General features: G+C 41.5%; 1 protein-coding gene across 1 annotated transcript; it reads left to right on the top strand.

Moving 5' to 3' along the window:
* The first annotated feature begins 12,393 nt into the window (after positions 1–12,393).
* LOC134438686 (intelectin-like) lies at positions 12,394–19,819 on the top strand. The gene is made up of 4 exons (XM_063188302.1): positions 12,394–12,548; positions 18,233–18,480; positions 18,644–18,802; positions 19,667–19,819. The coding sequence occupies exons 1-4, from the start codon at positions 12,488–12,490 to the stop codon at positions 19,817–19,819; spliced, it is 621 nt and encodes a 206-aa protein (XP_063044372.1). The 5' UTR covers positions 12,394–12,487.
* The last annotated feature ends 1,775 nt before the right edge of the window (positions 19,820–21,594 follow it).

Below are 21,594 nucleotides of genomic sequence, written 5' to 3' on the forward strand. Positions count from 1 at the left end.
GTTCATGATGCTTATTGATGTTTACATTCACAAACAGGGTATTGATAAACATTTAACATTTAATGGCTTGTGCTGTGTAGTGTAGCTCCGCATTTGATTTGATTTGATGGCTTGACAGCAGCCTCGAGCTCTGTTCCTCGCATACTGCTGACACGCTGTTTGTTTCCTCTCAAATGGACTACAGGGAGTCGAGTAAGGATCTTGGAAAAATGAAAGCTGTGAAATGAAGCATCGATGTTGGGTTACTATACATGCAGCCTTACATTGGTCGATCCTTGCCGGTTTCCAAGTGGACTGAAAAAACGTGCAGGCTTAATCAAGGGCCGCTGCCAGGATGGCTCTCATGATGTCTGTCTCTGGAGGACTCCCTCTTGTGTTTGTGGAGGCCGTAGTGCGTTACTGTTATTGACCGTGCTGTCCTGTGTGCCTCTCAGTGTGTGTATGTGTATGTGTGTGTGTGTGTGTGTGTGTGTGTGTGTGTGTGTGTGTGTGTGTGTGTGTGTGTGTAACACCAATGATGAAGTCTCTATTGTGTGTGTGTGTGTGTGTGTGTGTGTGTGTGTGTGTGTGTGTGTGTGTGTGTGTGTGTGTGTGCGACTGCGTGCCGGCCGTGCGTGCGTGCACGTGCATGTGTGACTCCCTCTGTGAGGCTGATGTCCTTTGGTGATGTTTACGGCTCGGATCAAAGAGAAAAACAGAGACGCTGATTGCCTGATTTCTTTTGAGTGCTCAATTTGTTGAACCTGGGAAAAGAAAACAGCATTGACAGAGTCACACAAAACAAAAGGCCTGACCTGACTTTCATCTCATGAAGATTGTCTGATTGCCTTTTTTGGAGAGCTCAATCTGCAGAATTTGTGGTTGGAAAACGACTGGCCTAGATGGATTGGCACTGGCACGGCACCGTTCAGGTATAACAGTAGGACCAGTATGGCACTGGACTGGGCTGGTGTAGCACTTATCTGGACTTGTACTGCTTTGTACTGGACTAGTATGGCACTGGATTCAACTATTTTGGACGGGACTGAACTGTTCCAGACTGGTTTCGGGCTGGTCTAGCATGTCATTGGACCGCACCATTCTGGGCTGCTATGGCATTGCATTGGACTGCTATAGCCCAGGATTTTACTTTTACAGTTTTGGGCTGGTATAGTATGCCATTGGACCGAACATTTCTGAGCTGCTATGGCACTTGGTATGGACTAATACATGTAGCACTGGACTGTTCTGGGCTGTGTTTCCCAAAAACCCTCAAGTTGTACTTAAATATGAGGTGCCCCCTAGGCAATATACCACATCACTAAGTAAGTGCTGAAGGGGAGGGGAGGCGGCACTTCCACTTCACTAGGCTATAGAGGCTATTACTATGTCTCAAATGACGCACTTTTGTCAGTGCACTGACAGTCAGTGCACAGTGCACACAGTGCACTGAGGTCTTTAGTGCATAGTGTCATGGAAAAATGTGAGCACTATGCACTGTGCCCTCGCTGGAAGTGACGGCTGAGCATGGCATTAGCTCGCCAAAATATGAGTTGGCTACTATTTACAATGCACAGCGTCTGGTGCTTGTATTTCCATGTCCTTCACCCTAAAGGACAACAATTACACGTACAATACTTTGGTTGGCATGAAAGGGTTGGTGTCCCATCAACATTACTTACAGAATTAGGAGACTGTTGACCAAACTCTTCTACTGAACTGAATGCCACATTTCCTCTGTGTCATTGTCAACATGGCCGCCGTTTAGTACATGCAGTGTCCATCATTCAAGCACTGCATTTTTCCGCCATTGTTAGGGGATCATCCTGGCACTTTCAGTGCACTGGCTCAACTGAAATTTTCAGCGTGAGCGCCCTAGGCACTGAAAAACAGTGCCCGAAGTGCACAAGTGCGACATTTGAGACACAGCCTATATATCAAATGGCGTATGTGTAAACTTTAAGGGATAATGTGAAACTTATTTCTGATATATTGCCTAGGGAGCACTTCAAACTTAAGTACTATTTAAACGTTTTTAGGAAACGCAGTGGACTGCTATGGCCCTGAAAATGGGCTGTATTGGCGGTAATGTCACCCAGAGTGGCTGGGCATGTGCTTATTGGCAAGCTGTTCACTCTGAAGAACTAAGGAACCGAATCACTGTGATGGATGTAATTTATCATCAGACATGTACTGCTTGTATGTGTGTGTGTGTGTGTGTGTGTGTGTGTGTGTGTGCGCGTGTGTGCGCGCGTGTGCGATTTTGCTCACTGCTTGTGTAGCGTTACATGTTTGATGTTGTGAGCTGGCTTATTGTGATTCATACTTGAAAACAGCTGGGACTGGAGCCAGATGGCACAGATTTTAAGCACACACACACACATACAAACACACCACACCACACTACGGATAAACTAACTACTGTTCCCCAAACTTGTCCTTTCATGACAGTTGTATTATCTGTCATTCTATGCTTTATTTATTGATAAAACTATTAGTGAATCCATTAGAGTGTGTCTGCTATGTGTACCTGTCTGCCTGTCTGTCTGTCTGCATTTAGGTACCTGCCTGTCTCTTCCCTGCTGTAAATGTGTGTTGTCTTTTTTCTCAGAAACAGCTCTCCCTTTATGACTGTCACCACCTCTCTCTCTCTCTCTCTCTCTGATACACATACATACACACTGTCACAGGCGCGGAGTGGCCATCGGGAGATCGGGACTTGTCCCGGTGGGCCGCGGTCGTGAAATGTAATATCGCGACCGTTTTCTGTCTTTAGACCACAGACATCATATATGAAGACTAGATGCGTCGTCCGCGTTCCCGTCATGCAAGCCGAACGTCCGCGCATGGCGGCCATGTTAGAGCAGCCTGCTGGCTCAACCAGTTGCAGTGAGTTTTTGGTGTTGTATACTCTTCAGATGGCCATAATTCCCTCAAATTTATTTCGATTTTCGAAAGGGTTGGTTTTTTACACAGTATAAAAAATTCCAAACGAAAGTATATGTTGATACTGCATAGTGATGCATATCCACATTATTATTATATTATATTACATTATATTATAATGTTCATAGGTCTAAAATCATGTATAATATAATTCAGTAGGCTTATTCAGGTAATTAAATAGACCCCATAAACAAATGCACAAAGTAATCTTTTATATTTTCAGTAAAATAACAAATAAACGTTCACTTGTAGTCTACATTCTACTTTGGTTTCGACAGCTCCACCTTGTGTTCAAAATGAGTCATGACGCTAAAGCCATCCAGATAGAATTAACTTGTTGCGCTGTAGGCTACATCTCTTGGCATCTCTGTCGTCTATAATTTGATGCAATGAATATATCCATGCCGTCAACGTAATGCACAGCAATGTGTATTAGCTGTAGGTCTATCTAATTTTTTGGACAAATAGGTTAAGTGGGAAGCATAGGCCTATTACTCTCCTGGGCGTTTTACCCCAGTCTACACTTAAGTTTTAAGGAGCCCTACCATTTATAAACACGTGTCAATATTTCAGCGAAGCAACAGAATACATTTTTAAGTATCCCAACGTTTCAACTCTTCACTTTACTTCAGCTGTAACGGAGGGTCTGTGGAGAGTTTAGGCTGCTCTAATATGGCCGACCTGTGCGGACGTGCTTGAAATACGCGATGACGTATCTAGTCTTCATATATGATGTCTGTGGTTCAGACAGCCGTAAACTTTAACAATATCTATTGGGGCTGACTTACCACTTTCCACTTCCTCATGTTTGAATAATGTTGACTCGCCAGTATATATACCGTGTACCTGACGGAATACCTCAATGACGGTGCCAAACAGTAAATTGGCCACACCCCTTCTCTACTGATAATTTTCATACGCCGTAGATCGCGGAAGTTTACAACATCTTAGTAACACAGTTTCGTTTTCAGTATTTGAAGAACCTGTGATATTTAGATTGGTTACCAAAGGATGGAAATATGAATAAGTTATGATTTATTTTCCGATTTCCACATGACTGTTACAGTTTACAGTCTGCCAGTCCAGATTCACTTGTTCTGTGGTTATTGACTTGGGTTACAAACAGACTCCACCAAGTGGTACGGAAGTGAACTGCAGCTAGGGATACACCACAAGCAGTGTTTTGTTTTGATGGCATTGATTTGTTAGAGCTACCGGTATATCTCCTTATAGTCGAAATAATATTATTATCATACATATTTATATGTGGCACATTTAGGATGTAGCCTATGTAATGTCTGAAGAAATGGAACAAAATAATTACCACTCAAGATTCTGATGTGAGCAGTGCTGGGTGTGTAAACTGTGGATTAAAGTGGAGTAATTGCGAGAAACAAAGACATTTGCCGCGACGAAGACAGCGTTTTAAGGTAGGCCAACACCGTTTGGTTATTAATTTTATAAGTACAACCATTATACTTATGGTTGTGCTTTGAAGTAGCCTAGGTTTGGCTTATTTGCTGCATGGTGGGTTTATTGCACACTGTAGACAGACTTTTTGTAAGCTATAGCCTACTCTTCTAGAAATCCCCACACTAAAAACTTTGTGCCCGTGCTCATCCTGTCTTCCTGAAACAATATTTCAATAGGCCTACAATGACAGTGGAGTGCACATTTTCATGGAACACTAGCGTGATCTAGCCTTACCTGCAACTAGTTCTAGTGATGAATGCTTTGAACTGTTATGATGGCTGTGTATTTCATCAAGGTGTAAGCCACAATTCTCCACTTCAGGTTTATAGTTTGACAACACTAATGTCCACATGTAGTACGACTGCAGATTTCGTGTTTTTGGACTTTTTGGTTAGGGAACCATGTTGTTCGCGTTGTTTTTCGTATGTTTGTTTGTTTTGGGGGGGGGGTAAAAGGGCCGCCAAGGGGAAAATTGTCCCGGTGGGAAAAGTCCTCCCACTCCGACCCTGCACTGTCATCATCTCTCTCCTGACTCCTGGTAACTAGCACTTAGTGCTTTCAATTATCCCACCTGCTTACTCTACTCTGCTTAATTGCTACACCTATGCTCACTCTGCTCTGCTCAATTGCTACACCTGTTCTCACTCTGCCTCCTCATTGGCCAGCCACCTGCACTGCATTCACTCTGCCATTAACCCCTGTATATAAAGCTCTGGTTCTCAGTTCCTCTCTGTCAGACCGTCTGCAAACTTGTTCCTGATACCTGTTCGCTGGCTTTCTACCTCTGACTCCTGAAACACTACCCTGGACCAACCTGATTCTCTGCTTGATCTTCCACCCTGGAAAACCCGACATGCCTTCTGTCCGACGACCACCCTGATCTCCAACCCCGGTAAAACGACCAGCCATTCTATCTTCCGACCAACGATTACTGACTGCCCCTGTCTGTACATCTGCCCTGTTTAATTTGCCTTGTTTTGTGTGTGTTCCCCCCCAGGACTCCCGGACCCTCCACCACCAGCTCCATCAGACCTAGCTCAGTCTCTGGGGGGACACACACAAACGGGCTCCCAAACCCCTGCACTCTCCTAACTCCCTTTACCCTGAATCCTCAATAAACTGTGAGAAACGTGACGCATTTGTGGTCCTACTCTGTCTGGTCCTGACACACACATACCACCAACACACAACATGCATCCCATCAACTAATGTGCTTCTCCTGCTGAAATATGTACATATTGATCCCCCTTTAAAAAAACAATCTTCACAAGTTGTACGAGTTTAATGAGCAGCACAATCTTTGTTGTCTTAATATTGTTGTGAAGAGTGGGGGTTTGGAGGTAACCCATAAGAAAAAGATGTATAAAAACTTACACAGCTATACTTGTATAAGCAGAGGCGGTCTATTGGGAGAACTAAGAAAATCTTTGGTATAAGAATTCTGTGGGGAAAATGGCCGCTTTTACAGTGTGCCATATGAGTAAGCACTCATCCATATTCCATGTATGCGTCTTTTTTCCAGATGCAGTTCTGCCATGACGTATGATTGGTTAGATGCTTAACAGCTAACTGTCATGCTGCACTAAGTTGATAAGATTATCCATTTTTTGCTTGGAAGTGTGCTGCTGGGTCTTGCGTCATTGTGTGCCCAACAAGCATGCATGGTATGACCGGAATTGTTGTGAAAGCGGAATAAAAGATTACATGACGGAGGAATACGTTTATTCGGAATTCAAAGAGGAATGAACCACAGCTTAATTACTGTTCAGAAAGTGTTTACAGTATGTTTTTTTGTTTGTTTTTTTACAGCAGAATTGTTTTATTGAGAATTAAATGGAGTTAATTTGGAATTAAATGTCCCACGTAAACTCACCGATTTCCAAAACTATGATGCTTAAATAAAACAATAGTTACAAAGACAGTTTGGGATTAGGAAACTTTATGGGTTAATGTTAGAACGTATGGGGAAACCACCAACCTTTTATTTTGGTTATGCTAATAGAATGCTGACATGCTAAAACCACAAGACTAATCAATGTTAGGGTTAGGAATTGTTTTAGTCTAGGTTTCTTTTGGCTGTTTTTTTGTTGGTGACAAAAGTTACAAAAAACCCTCATATCTTCACTGACTAGTCAGTTTTAGTGATGTTTTGCTTACTATCCCGGACCGGACTCATTCATCCCCTCCACCCCCCAAATGATTAAACATAGCCAATCAAAACTAGGCATGGCAGAACTTCATTGGGAAAAGAAAAGACGGTCCCTATACAGTGTTTATATGTTGTACTATATGGAATGTGTTGGACTGTCTAATTTATATATGAGGAAAATTATGAACGGGCCTCTATTATGTGTGCCATATAATTGTATTGCTATTTATATAGTTCCCTCCAAAAGTATTGCAACAGCAAGCCAAAAGATGAATGTAATTTTTGGGTATTTAAATTTAAGTTTTATTTTTGGATATTTAAATCTAGACATGTCCAATAATGTTGGATTCATCACGATTGGGATTACACCACAGCGATTTGGGTTGCTGTTCCAACACTTTTGGAGGAGACTGTATGAACTTTTTCGTATTGGTAAGGATTAATGGCAGTACATTATAATGTACTCTCATTTAGGGCTGCACAATTAATCACTCCATGCTATTGACTTTTATATAATTATTACTTCTTGTATTACTACTTTTATTTTGTTCATCCCAAATTTGTCCATAACAGATTCACGTTGGGCTAAAATCTAAAAGTGGGATGAACACAATATTTACTGAATTTCACAAGCACTCAATCCCATCATATGGTAGTTGTAATGAAGAGCTATTTTCCAAAACGCTATATCCACCAATATTTGACTTTTTGCATTTTAATACAGTGGAATCTGTTTATAGTGGTCACGGATATAGTAATCAAACGCTTATATAGATCAAAAAGCTTGGGACAGAATAATTTCCATACAAATGCTGTTTAAATAATTTGTTTACAGTGATCAAGAAATCCGCTTATAACGTGATTTTGGTCATTTTATGAATGTAAACGTGCAAAAATTAATGAAAAACTACGTGTAGCAATTCCGCTGGAGACTGTCACCTTTTTTTCTTTCATGAGTTTGCAGGTCTGTAGCCTATAACCTGAATCACAATATGCAGAAACTCGACAGAAAACGTTTGTCGAATTGGGAACTTTACAAACATATTTGTCATCATAAGAGATGACGACCCGTGCGTGGTCTATGCTTTGCAACGCATTTCTTCCTCGATTTTCCTAGCGATAATTTTTGGCAGACCGATATAGACCAAAAAAAAAAAAAAAAGTGAAATAATAGGCCTACAAATTCGGTTTTAGTGATCAACCGCTTATAGTGTTCAAATTGGCTCGGACAAACGTGATCACTATAAGCGGATTACACTGTATTGGAATTGACTGCTAAGAAGTCATATGATCTATGTGTGAATTCTTGCCACAGACATCAGAAGACTAGATGCGTCGTCCGCGTTCCTGTCATGCAAGTCAAACGTCCGCGCATGGCAGCCATGTTAGCGCAGCCTTCTGGCTCAACCAGTTGCAGTGAGTTTTTGGTGCTGTATACTCTTCAGATGGCCATAATTCCCTCAAATTTCCATTGATTTTCGAAAGGGTCGGTTTGTTACACAGTATAAAAAATTCCAAACGAAAGTATATGTTGATACTGCATAGTGATGAATATTCACATTATTATTATATTATATTACATTACATTATAATGTTCAGCTCTAAAATCATGTGTAGGCCTAATATAGTTCAGTATGCTTGTTCAAGTAATTAAATAGATCCCACAAAAAATGCACGAAATAATCTTTTATATTTTCAGTAAAATAACAAATAAACGTCCACTTGTAGTCTACATTCTGCTTTGGTTTCGACAGCTCCACCTTGTGTTCAAAATGAGTCGTGACGCTAAAGCCATCCAGATAGAATGAACTTGTTGCGCTGTACATCTCTCTTCCAGTACGTCATCCAGTTGTCTTTAATTTGGTGCAATGAATATATCCATGCCGTCAACGTAATGCACAGCAATGTTTAAAATGTGTAGGCTATTTGCTGTATCTAAATTTTTGGACTAATAGGGTAAGTGGGACGCACATTACTCTCCTGGGCGTTTTACCCCAGTCTACACTTAAGTTTTAAGGAGCCCTACCATTTATATAGGCCCTACACGTGTCAATATTTCAGCGAAGCAACAGTATACATTTTTAAGTATCTCGACGTTTCAATTCTTCAGTTTACTTCAGGTGTAACGGGGGTCTGTGGAGAGTTTAGGCTGCTCTAATATGGCCGACCTGTGCGGACGTGATGGAAATACGCGATAACGTATCTAGTCTTCTTATATGATGTCTGTGAATTCTTGCCATTCAAAATGTTTTGAGAAAACCAGCGCCAACTGCTGGACGGCAAAATGTTTTGCCTGCATTTGGTCCATTTAGGCTGGTTTATCAGGCTACAATTTCCCAACATTCTATAAAATGGATATATCTCATTTTGGAAAAGAGCTCTTCAAATATTCCTTCACATATTCTGTTCAACAGATTTTGTTGTATGAGGGTAAGATATTACACTGTCATGGGCCAACTCATATGCCGGTAAAGCCGGGCTTACACTGTGCCTTTACACAGTGACTTTTTGCCCGATTTTGCCACAATTTGTGACTTGTACGACTTTTTGGGAGTCAGGCCGATTTCTTGCTCAATCGGAGGTCAATCATGAGTCTCGCATCATGTAGTGTACATGGGGTAACGACAAGCGATTTCACCTCACGATCGCACAATCGTAGGGTCGCAAGAAAACCAAACCTGGTTGAAATCCTGGTCGTCCCTCGTGACAACCACAGTTGCCACAGTCGCACAGTTGAGGCAGTGCTATGACCCGATTTGATACTACACATGCACAAATTGATAGGGCAGCGCGATTTTCTCTTGAGCGCGTCCTCATCTCCACCTCAGGTGCGCATGTTCCCTCCATGCCCGTCGTGTCGCATGCCCGAGCTGTTAAATAAATACTGACAATTGTATTATCACTTGAACCCATGCCTCTGCCTTTACTTACTTACCTGTGTGTGGGAAACCCTGGTTTACAACTTGGTCTAAGAGCCATTGTTCAACAAGTATATCTGGTGGTGCAAGGCTACCAGTGGCGTAGTCGTTAACACACAGTTTCCCCAAATCTCCAACCTACCCTCGGTTACACATGTAAAAATGACGATTTCTGGAAAATCAGTATGGCGGACCATGGAGAAGACCACCCTTTTCATGAAAAGCCATAATGAATACTTTGATAAGTATTCGTGAAAAAGGTAACATTTGTGAATGGCCGCAGCATGAATTCAGGAAAGAAACTGCAAAAAATGTTACACAGTGCACCTTTTAAGTACATATTGTCCATAAACAAGTGAAACAGAGACGTTAGTAAACCTCCCTCCCAAAGCCTCATACAGTATCGGTAGCGCTGTACTTGTACTATTGGACTGGTCCTTTAGCTCAGCAGTATCATGCTGTGCCTCCCATGCCCGAACTGATGCTTTGACTAGGAGGTGGCAGTTTTGAGTCTCAAGTGGCGGACTGCGCAGGAACACCTCATTAGGGGCCAAGCAGCGAAGCTGGCGAAGGCCCCTAGTGTTTTAGTTCCCTCATTGACTCCAGTCAAAATTCTTCTCCCTCTGCAAGTCTATGGCAGCCCATAGAACCGTACATAGGAAAGTTGTGAAAATTGGCACACATATTCGAGGCAGCATCAACATTACCCGCAGCGATTTATAGGTCCCCAGCCCCAACGCTCTAGCGCCACCAGCAGGTCAAAGTTGCAGGTACATTTCTGCTTGTAACTTTTGAAACGCTGGTCCAATTTTCAAAAATTTGGTATCCCTGGAATCCTTGGCCCAGGACAAATCCGAGAACTAGTGATGATATTGTACCCTGCGTGTATAGTTTTCCCAGCAATTTTGAATTTTGTAAAATTCAATAAAAATGCTATTTTTCCCGCACTTTTTAATCAATTCGCCCGAAATTTGGTACATATTATCTCTGGACTGAGCTACACATGGGGTCTCAAGGAATATTGGATATATTTTATCGTTTAGCCGTGACAGCCAATCAAAATTGTCGTAAAAGTGGCAAAACAGGAAGTGAGGTCATATCTCAGTAACCGTTTGTCGGCTTCGGCTAGGATTCTTTACACACACAGAAGTCCATCCCATGACCCACCACAAAAAAAAATCAAATCCCCAGCTCAAACTCTGTAGCGCCACCAGCAGGTCAAAATTTTAGTTACATTTTTGCCTGTATCTTTTTAACCGTACTCCCAATTTTCAAAATATTGGTACACAGGTCATCTTCACACTATGTTGCACCCAGGTATGGATTTTCGTAACGATTGAAAAAACTATCAGCTCACAGCAGCCATTCAAAATTGTGGAAAGAATGGAGGATTTTTTTCTCATCTCTCTGTCCCCTTTGCCAACGGCACCTGCGCACGTTCACTGACACCATTCTCAGCAGGGGGTCTCTGGACACACAAGAGACGAGAGCTTAGGTGTGTGCGTAGTTCTGCTATTGCTCTAGTGTCAACCAAAGCCCCACTGCCCCAGCCCCTGCACATACCCCCCACCCCCCACCCCACACACACAGACAGAGGGGGAGGGGGAGAGAGAGAGAGAGAGAGAGAGAGAGAGAGAGAGAGAGAGAGAGAGAGAGAGAGAGACCATTGTTGTTCTCTCGGTTCCTCTGTCTCACACACACACACACACACACACACACACACACACACACACACACACACGTTACTTCTATGTACACCAATTCCTCAGACCAGTCTCTCAAAAGACTGGCCAACATTACATTGCAGCCTATAGGATTCTTATGTTTAGGATTTCAAAGACCATATCTATTTTCAGTAGGCTCCTGATTCTTTTCCATAATATTGTATGTCATATAAACAATTTTACTAAATAGAATGATCACAGATGATTATAATTGCTGTCCAAAAAGCAAGCCTCTCAAGTATAGAAATTACTTGCTGATATTTTATAGACTAATTTGAGAAGGAATGGAAATGTGTTACTCAATATAAATCAAGGGCAGCACAGGCCCTGCCGTGGCCAACCGGTAGGGCACTCGTCTATCATGCGGCTGACCCGGGTTTGATTCCCAGCCCAGGTCCTTTGCCGACCCTCCCCGTCTCTCTCCCCATTTTCCCCTCCAAGGAATGCACCCCAACATTGGCGAGATTTGGGCCAAAGGGGGCGCTACAGTTCCTTCTGTTGCCGTGGCAACTTTGCCAAGTTTACTGCTTGGCCCCGCATTGCTGCTTGCAGCTATATTTTACACTGGTGCCGTGACTCAGGATGGGAGTGAGGTTTAGGGGGGTGAGTGTAACGGAGGCCAACTAGCAGATTGTGGCATGGAACGTTAGAAACCTCCCTCCGGAAGCCTCATACAGTATCAGTAGCGCTGAGATTTTGGACTGCTCCTTTAGCTCTGCTTATGCCTAGTGGCAGCCCTGCAACTCAGTTACAAGCATCTCTCACAATGTAGTGTTGTCACAAAACAAACCAATATGGTGGAAATCTCTCTCCACCCTCTGCCCTTCACAGTGGTTTGTTGGTTGTGGGAGTATGAATCAAAAACTATGGATTGTCACTAGATGTCCCCAACCGTGAATTACTTTCTCTGCCAGTAGGGAATCCTTGAAGAAACTCAAAGTATAAGGAAATGTTGCCCTAAACTGTGGTACCTCAGATACTGTGAAACACTTCAGATAATCTGGGGCTGACTTTACCTCCTTGGTTCAGCTACAGATTCCTGTCCTGATATCTCATAAAAACTAGAGATTTCAGATTCCAAACCTTCCCAGGACCTACAGTGATCACACATGATGATAAAGGATGGTTTCTCTGAATTTCAATTCCGCATACAGTATAACTGACAGGAGGAGCAGGTTCCATGCTATATAAGACTCCATCGGTTCTCTCTCTCCAAACAACAAGCAGGGCTGTAATATTTGTTTTCTTTCAAATAGTACAGTAGATATTGAGGTGCTTTGATATTTTTACATATAGGCATGTCGCAAGGTATCCTCCTGCTGATGATGCTTGCACTGTCTTCTCATGTCAGTCGATCAGGTAAGCTTTATTGAAAATATTCAATGTAAAAATGATTATTATTATTATAGCCCAAGTGCCAGTATGATTTCCAACACATATTAGCATTGCAGTGCTATACAGTCCCAAGAAAAAGTTTGTACACCCTTTGAAATTTCTTACATTTCTGTCAAAATTGGTCATAAAGCATGATCTGATCTTCCCGGAAATCACAAGAAGGAACAACCAGAGTCTGCTTTAACTAATTCAACCCAAGCATTTACAAGTTTACTTATTTTCATTGGCCATAAGATGTAAACATTCACAGGACAGAAAGGCATAAGTAAGTACACCCTTGCATTCAATAGGTTTTAACCCTAAGTTTGTCGCAATAACCTCAACCAGATGTTTCCTGTAGTTGCAGATCAGATTAACAAAACAATCTGGATGTATCTTGACTCCCTCTTCTTTAGAAAACTGCCCTTCTGCAGCAAGGTTTCTGGGATATCTGGAGTGAATAGCTTTCTTGACTTCATGCCATATCATCTCAAATGTTTTTTGTCAGAGCTTTGACTGGGCTATTCCAGAATGTGTATTTCATTGTTATGAAGCAATTCAAAAGTCAATTGCCTCTAAAATATGGGTTGTTGTCCCATTTCAGCACCCATCCTCTTGTGTGCCTCAACTGTGCGNCAGACTACCTCACATTTTTTCTGTAAAATATCTCAATGAACTTCTGAGTTCATTGTTCCACTAATAATAGCAAACTGACAAGGGCCTGAGGCACCAAGGTAGCCGCATATAATGATTCTCCCGCCACCATACTCAAAGGTGGAGATGATGTTTTGGTGACGGTGTGGTTCTCCAGTTCTCCTCCAAACATGATACTATGTGTTCCCCTGAAAAATTCAACTTTGGTTTCAACGTTGGTCTACAGAATATTTTGCAGTAATTTTATGAAGCATATAAATGCTTTTTCGCAAACCTCAAAGGTGCAGCAAATTTTTTTTGGACAGAAACCCCATTAATTTTAGATTGGCAGAATGAACCCCATTTTTAGTTATTCTTGGTTACATCTCCACTTCTGAGTATGGTGGCGGGAGCATCATTATATGCGGCTACCTTGCTGCCTCAGGCCTTTGAAAGTTTGCTATTATCAGTGGAGCAATGAACTCAAGTTTATTGTGATATTTTACAGAAAAAACGTGAGGAAGTCTGTCACACAGTTGAAGCACATAAGAGGATAGGTGCTGAAATGTGACAACAACCCATACTTTAGAAGCAAATCTAAATTAGAATGCCTTCATAACAATGAAATACACATTCTGGAATAGTCCAGTCAAAGCCCTGACTAAAAATAATTGAGATTATATGGCATGAAGTCAATAAAGCTATGCACTCCAGACATCCCAGAAACCTTGCTGCAGAAGGGCAGTTCTCTAAAGAAGAGGGAGACAAGATACATCCAGATATTTTTGTTAATCTGATCTGCAACTACAGGACAAGTCTGGTTGAGGATATTGCAACTAACTGAGGGTTAAAACCTATTTAATGCAAGGGTGTACTTACTTATGCCTTGCTGTCCTGTGAATGTTATAGCCTTATGGCCAATAAAAATATGATAACATGTAAATGTTTGTGTGGAATTAGTTAAAGCAGACTCTGATTGTTCCTTCTTGAGATTTCCGGGAAGATCAGACCATGTTTTATGATAAATTTTGACAGAAATGTAAGAAATTTCAAAGGGTGTACAAACTTTTTCTTGGGACTGTATATTGACTAGATGACAAGACTATGTCACAGTTCTAGCTATTATAAAGAAATCATACGGTGAAAAACTGACATACTGTAGATTGCTATCAAAGTGTGTAGTTAAAAGTGTCATGCATGGAAGGAAAAATCTTTAAATCATGCCAGGAAAAGAATCTAAAATTGTACAATGTAGCACAGGTGAGTCTTAACATTCCAATCTAAAGTCATTTCTCAGACTTATCTCCATCAAATGTCCCATATTTTGATTTTAAAAAATTACAACTATTGATTGCCTTTGTGTAATGGATAGTGACCATGGCCAATGAACATTCCTATTTAAAAGCTTGTGATTGGTTATTTATTATTCTAGACTGCCAATAACCCAATAATATGTTTACATGTCTTGAGAAATTCTAGTTTAGTTTAGTTTGGAAGTTTATCAGTCAAAAACCTAACTATGCGAATCGGGAGTTCTAGACCAATTGCAGCAATAAACTGATTATTATAATCTCTTTATTCAGTTTATGTGAGCACAGAATAAATCGGTTACTCCAAAAACATGATAATTAACTGTTTATTGACGTGCATATACAGTAAACGTGCTCATTGATTTTTCTGGAAAGACATGTCCATGGTCTGGGGTTACATCTGGTGCAAGCATGCAAGTGCACTTGAACTGTTGCACAACAAACTGTGTACTATTTATACAGTATATCACGAAAGTTAATACACCCCTCACAGTTTTGCAGATTTTTGAGTATATCTTTTCATAGGAAAGCATTACAGAAATGTAACTTTGACACAATGATTAGTGACCTTTTAACAACATATTTAACCACTTAAATTTCTTGTTCACTCAGAAAAAAACAAAATACAGCCATTAATGTTTGAACATGTACTCACAAAAGTGAGTACACCCCAGATTAAAATCCGGTAGAGAAGGGGCTATGTTGGCTCGAATCGTCTCGAAATGAAACGAAATGAAAAGGGATGAGAAGGGAGGTCATCAGTGTGCGTTTCAACCTTTCTTTGCATTGAACTTTTACATTTTGAGTCTGCATCGGGCTTAAATAGATTGGTGTGAGATTTGAATGCAATCCTATGGAGAATATCAGGATCTGCTTCAGTAGTCACAGTGCATGTTGACATGCATGTTTCTTTTAGGTGTATTTCAGATTGCCAATGTTGACAGCATTCATGCATCCCCAAACCATGTCAGTCCCACTACCATGCTTGGCTATTGAGAGGATACACCTTTTTTGTAAAACTCACTTGTTTACCACCACACATGCTTGACACCATCTAAAGCAAATTTGTTTATCTTGGTCTCAAGAGAGATGAACAGACCAAGGATATGGATCACTGGAACCATGTCGTGTGATCTGAAGAGACCAAGATAAACAAATATACTTTAGATGGTGTCAAGCATGTGTGGTGGTAAACAAGTGAGTTTAACAAAAAAAATGTATCCTATCAAAAGCCAAGCATGGTAGTGGGACTGACATGGTTTGGGGATGCATGAATGCTGTCAACATTGGTAATCTGAACTACACCTAAAAGAAACATGCATGTCAACATGCACTGTGACTACTGAAGCAGATCCTGATATTCTCCATAGGATTGCATTCAAATCTCACACCAATCTATTTAAGCCCGATGCAGACTCAAAATGTAAAAGTTCAATGCAAAGAAAGGTTGAAACGCACACTGATGACCTCCCTTGTCATCCCTTTTCATTTCGCTTCATTTAGAGACGATTCGAGCCAACACAGCCCCTTCTCTACTGGATTTTAATCTGGGGTGTACTCACTTTTGTGAGTACATGTTCAAACATTAATGGCTGTATTTTGTTTTTTTCTGAGTGAACAAGAAATTTAAGTGGTTAAATATGTTGTTAAAAGGTCACTAATCATTGTGTCAAAGTTACATTTCTGTAATGCTTTCCTATGAAAAGATATACTCAAAAATCTGCAAAACTGTGAGGGGTGTATTCACTTTCGTGATATACTGTAGGTAGGACTACAACATATTCTGCACTACTAGGTAAAATACTCTAACTTCAAATTTAGTTTTAAGTTCCTCCAATTCTTTTAGGGATCGTTTTCCTAATTATGATTAAATAAATCACCATCGTCTATGTCTTTTCATTGTGTTTGTTATTTTAACAAATTACACCGCACTCACGATTAAAAGGTGCCAAACAAAAAGCAAAAACTATGAAAGAAAAATGTCTGCACACTTAAATCCTTTTGTTCTTTTTAATAGCCAAGCTTTGGGTCTATGACCTTCCTAGGGCTCATTTTTCTTTCATATTGTGTGTTTATTACAAACTTAAGTTTGGTCAGCGGGTGGGTAGCCTAATGGGACATGTTTCAGGTTATATGTTAGCCTGCGATCAAAACCGAAGATGCAAAAGTAGCGTCTCGTCTTCTACTTTTCAATGCCTTTCAAGTGTCTTTCGTTTACACTACAACCTCGCTGTCAGGGCCTGAAGACGCAAAAACTGAGAAGAGTGACGTGGAGATGTAAGGGACCTTACAACCTGAGTCGTCTTCAAAACTCCCCACTCTGGAAGGAGTCTTCAGATTTTTGAGTCTTCAAGTTCCGATGACGGGGTTGCAGAGTAAACAAAGGCACATCTGATAAAATTTATTTTTGTTTTCCCTCGTATAAACCGCCTTGTATAAACAGCCCCTCAATTTAACTTTTGTTCTAAATTGGATCGATGTCAAGGTCATTGAAAAAGCTACGTTGACAAAGAAATGATGGACGTTCAATGGTGTGAACTTTAAGTTTGTCATATTTTCACTTACAGAGCCTGATGTTGTTGATAATATAACCAATGGCAATTATGAACTGGAGAAGACCCTAGGGAAACTTCATATTCTTGCATCTAGCTGTAAAGAAATCCAACAGAAATATGGAGTTCGTGAAGGTGAGTCCCTTTGATGTAGCCTTTTTGTACAGACTGGCCCGTAGGTGGGCCTGTTCACTCTTTGCTAAAAAGACTCAACTACATCATATCAAGCATTGCTGTAACATATGAAGACTTGATCAGTACAACTCAACTCTGGTGGTTAAGGGAAACATATTGTAGCGCAGAGCGGTAGGCTAGCCACTTCAAAAAGGATGTCGGAGGCAGCAGATACAATTTAGTGTTGTCTTTTATTTCCCTGCCCTCTCACACTCTAAACGGGCAAAAGGAGATGTCCCCCAAATAAAACAACAAACACTACCCTAAAAAGCTAAATAGACTCGCACCCACACTGTCACACGTCTGCCCTTAATTAGGTTCTCCTCAGCTCTGGTTACAATTAATGAACGTTATCGATCCTTTCTCAATTACCCCGCCTCTTATCAATATCTGTCCTATCTAATCCCTAAATTATTCCCGCCCGGACACCTCCCCCCAATCCAAACCCACCCCAAAACTGATAGGCATACACAACATTCTAGAAGACACACAAGGGAGTGGGGAACAACATTCACGCGCACAGATACACACACAGTCACATACATTCACATATACAGATAGACAGAGAGGGAATCCTATGGGGAAACACACACACAGTTCACTCCAGGGGCTCGGCGCTACAATATTTACATAGGGCAGGCCTGGTATTACATCAGAGATGTCAATTCTGGATTGGAAAAATCACTGCACCATTCTGTAATTTATCCGGTTGTCTTGAGTGCTCATACTGTATATGGTCATCTTGTTAAGAACTGGTTCAGATCACATCAGTGTTAGTATATCTGAACTTGGCGCCGGCTCCTGTTATCTATTGCTTTGTGCATTCCAACAAGGTCAACAGACCTGCCGCATGCAAACCCTCCAAAAAAGCAAACCAGTTTCTGACCAATTGAGGGACAGGCTGACTGACATAGCGATTCTTAGTCGCATGTGTCAAAAACAAAAAATATATATCCAAAGTATTCCATTTATCTAACATATCAGGCTTGAAATCTCTCAGATGGTCTTTACTATCTCATCACGGCCAACGGGGTGGTGTACCAGACCTTCTGTGACATGACCACAGCTGGTGGTGGATGGACGCTGGTAGCCAGTGTGCATGAGAACAACATGAATGGGAAGTGCACTGCAGGGGACAGGTGGTCAAGCCAACAGGGGAACAACGCTAACAACCCTGATGGAGATGGGACGTGGGCCAACCTGAATACCTTTGGAAATCCAGAAGGAGCGACATCTGATGACTTCAAGGTAAAATATTTACATGTAGATTCAACATAATGCCCACACTTAATTGCGTTGGTGAATGATTAGGACCATGTTTGAAGTATGTGTAGTGTGCATGCACTGCACTGCTTGAATCGAATGCTGGAATGGAGACTGGTGAATAGTTGCTGATGTTTGTTTTCTGCAGAATCCTGGTTACTATGACATTGTGGGGGAGGACGTGTCTGTTTGGCATGTACCAAATGACACACCAGTGAAAAGGTGGAACTGTAATTCAATCCTGCAGTACCACACAGCGACCAAGTTTCTTACAGCCCAGGGGGGAAACCTCTTCCAGCTCTACAAGGTATAAAAACATAAAACCTCTACTACTTCAACAGGTGCAGGCTGGGCACGGCTACCTATGCAATTGAATTTCATGAACAAGACATAGTGTAGTCAGTGGTGTGTTAGATGGGCATGAGAGTCTTTGGGCATGATAAAGTTAGATATTGCACTCTGTATGTAAGCAGTAGATTGACGAATTGGGTCTATTTAGTTCCATGCAACTTTTTTCATTCAGCAATGGCTCTTTGCTCTGGAACCAAACCTACTGGATGTGACACTGAGCATGTACGAATCATTACGCTCATTCTGAGCAATATTATAACAAAACACAAATATGTCAAAATCAATGTGTACTTTATTGTGCCAAAAATCTATGCAACAAGTGTTAGCACATGAGGTTCAAATCACATTTGACCGGACTCCGACACACACACACACACACACACACACACACACACACACACACACACACACACACACACACACACACACACACACACACACACACACACACACACACACACACACACACACACACACACACTTACTGAATTAATGATTTTTACTGAATTGTCAGAATTTGTCTTGTTTTACACAGCTCTATGTAACTCTTGCAGATATTTACATATAGTGTCTGTCTGAAGAGTAGACGTTCTTATTTTCATTTGTCAGCAATTAACAACAGGGCAAACAGACAACATGAAACAGAACACTGAGAAAAAAGAGTCCTATGCACCTCTGGTGCTTGGGCCCTAGAACTATACACTAGAACTATTACACATAAGCTACATACAGGTTACAACCAGGATTTGAACTGACAGTGCCCCTTATTCCTGCTGGGTATTAAACGTATGCATTGTGTGTCCTTCCTTTCATATGGCAGTACTGCATTGGTGGTGGGGGCTACTTCCCACAATCAAGTCCTCGCCAGTGTGGTGACTTCACAAGCTTTGACTGGGATGGCGTTGGAACTCATCACCGTTTCAGCGCATCCAAAGAGATAACCGAGGCAGCAGTCTTGATCTTCTACCGCTGAGTCTGATGATTCAGAGATAAAACGGAACCTACATGCCTTGGAGAAAAAAAAGAAATGGGGCACTTTTATAGCATGTGCCAAGCGGGTAAACACTCATACAAATCCCATTTACCTGTAGGTTACCGTATCCAACATACTATATAGGCTATATAAAACATCTCTCTCCCCATTTGTATCCTGTCACCCCTCACGCTCCTGTCATAAACATGAAGTCATAAAAGACCGGAAAAAAAAAGAAAATCAGGAATGGGCCACTTTTATAGTACCGGTATGTAAGAATTGTATTGAGGCAATCTACTGTCTCAATCATTTTCATACGGGAGGGACTGTCCAGAAACAGTTATGTCCAGTTATTGCTAATATCAGTTGATTTCAGATATAGTACATTCTACTTTCCTTATATTATCCAATGTCTTATTTTTATTCCTACATTGTTTTTATGTACTGTTAGGAAAAGTGCTGGTCAGTATCAATGTGATAGTTGTGTGGTTTTATCCATGGGTGTAGTTTGAGGGCAGGAGGGATGCATAAAGCATGTAATCAAGTCAAGGAAATGGCAAAATATAAATCCTAAAACATTTAACGTGCTGATATTTTAAATGTTTTGATTAAAATACACGCTAGTATGAAATTACAGTTTGTAATGAATCCTATTATATATTTTGTTATACATTATTATTCCTACTATATTTTCGGCTTTGAACATTTTGGTTTATGCATGAATAACGAGGGTGGATTTTTTTCCTGTTTGGTCTTATTGTCTATTGTTTGTAATTGAGGGAAGTAAATAAAACTTTAAAGCAAACATTAGCCTATTGTACATTGTGAGGCCTACATGTATATCACTGCACTGATCTTTGCAAGAAAAGAAAGAAAGCAGAAAGTGAAAGCCCACCTGGGAAACTCCCAACTCCCAGTCATTGTGACACAGCACTCCACAGCACACAGTGCACACAAAGAAATTGCATAGGCCTACCATCGTATACCATGCTCAGGGTACCTCAGTCATAGAGGAGGATGGGGGAGAGGGCCCCGCCTGCTTCGAATAATTCTGATGAAGAGGGCTCATATCCTGCCAATGGATGAGGAAAGGGGCCAGGTGGGGGTGTTGACACCAGTGTACTCTAGTAGTCAGCAGGAGAGCAGAGATGGACAGAAAGTTTTTAAATGAGTGCAGACGTCCTATTGGCTGTAGGTACGTGAGTGATGTGAGACAGCTGGTATACCCGAGAACAAGATACCGTCTCATCTTTCTAGCAGAACTTAACGGCTTACGGTATACATTGACTACTTTTCATCTGAAGTCCCTGCGCATAACCCATTTAAACAGTTAACATTCGCCTGCCGCCGGCGGGAGAAAGCCCCTCGACGGAAGGCTGCCCGACCAGGGGAGCACCTGCATGGGCTGGCATGGGGCGCACGAGACCCCCTCTCTCCACCTGAAGATCCACTACCAGGCCCCAGCAGTCACCCAGGGCTGATCTGACACCACCATGCCCCACCAAGGGGCACTTGCCCTGGGTCACTAGGCCGCAGTAGACACCCCCATACTACCAGGCACGAGCAGAGCAATACAATCCGGAGTATAGGAAACTTCCTCATATGGTGTCTGGTATCGGTCTAAAAATGATCTTATTACTTTGTTAACAGTTCTGTGTACCTCCATGTGCTTGGCTGTTCTCTGCACATACTCTCTGCATAACCTTTTGACCTTTTTCTGTTCACATGTTATCTGCCTATATTTCTATTATTCCTACATCATGCGAGATGAGTTC

This window comes from Engraulis encrasicolus, chromosome 22, assembly GCF_034702125.1.
Source record: "Engraulis encrasicolus isolate BLACKSEA-1 chromosome 22, IST_EnEncr_1.0, whole genome shotgun sequence".
Classification (NCBI taxonomy): Eukaryota; Metazoa; Chordata; class Actinopteri; order Clupeiformes; family Engraulidae; genus Engraulis; species Engraulis encrasicolus.

Excerpts from the sequence above, each read along its gene's own strand:
- LOC134438686 (XM_063188302.1), top strand. The coding sequence starts at position 12,488 with ATGTCGCAAGGTATCCTCCTGCTGATGATGCTTGCACTGTCTTCTCAT. Across the intron at positions 18,481-18,643 it reads CGACATCTGATGACTTCAAG|AATCCTGGTTACTATGACAT; the intron begins GTAAAATATTTA and ends TGTTTTCTGCAG. Across the intron at positions 18,803-19,666 it reads ACCTCTTCCAGCTCTACAAG|TACTGCATTGGTGGTGGGGG; the intron begins GTATAAAAACAT and ends TTCATATGGCAG.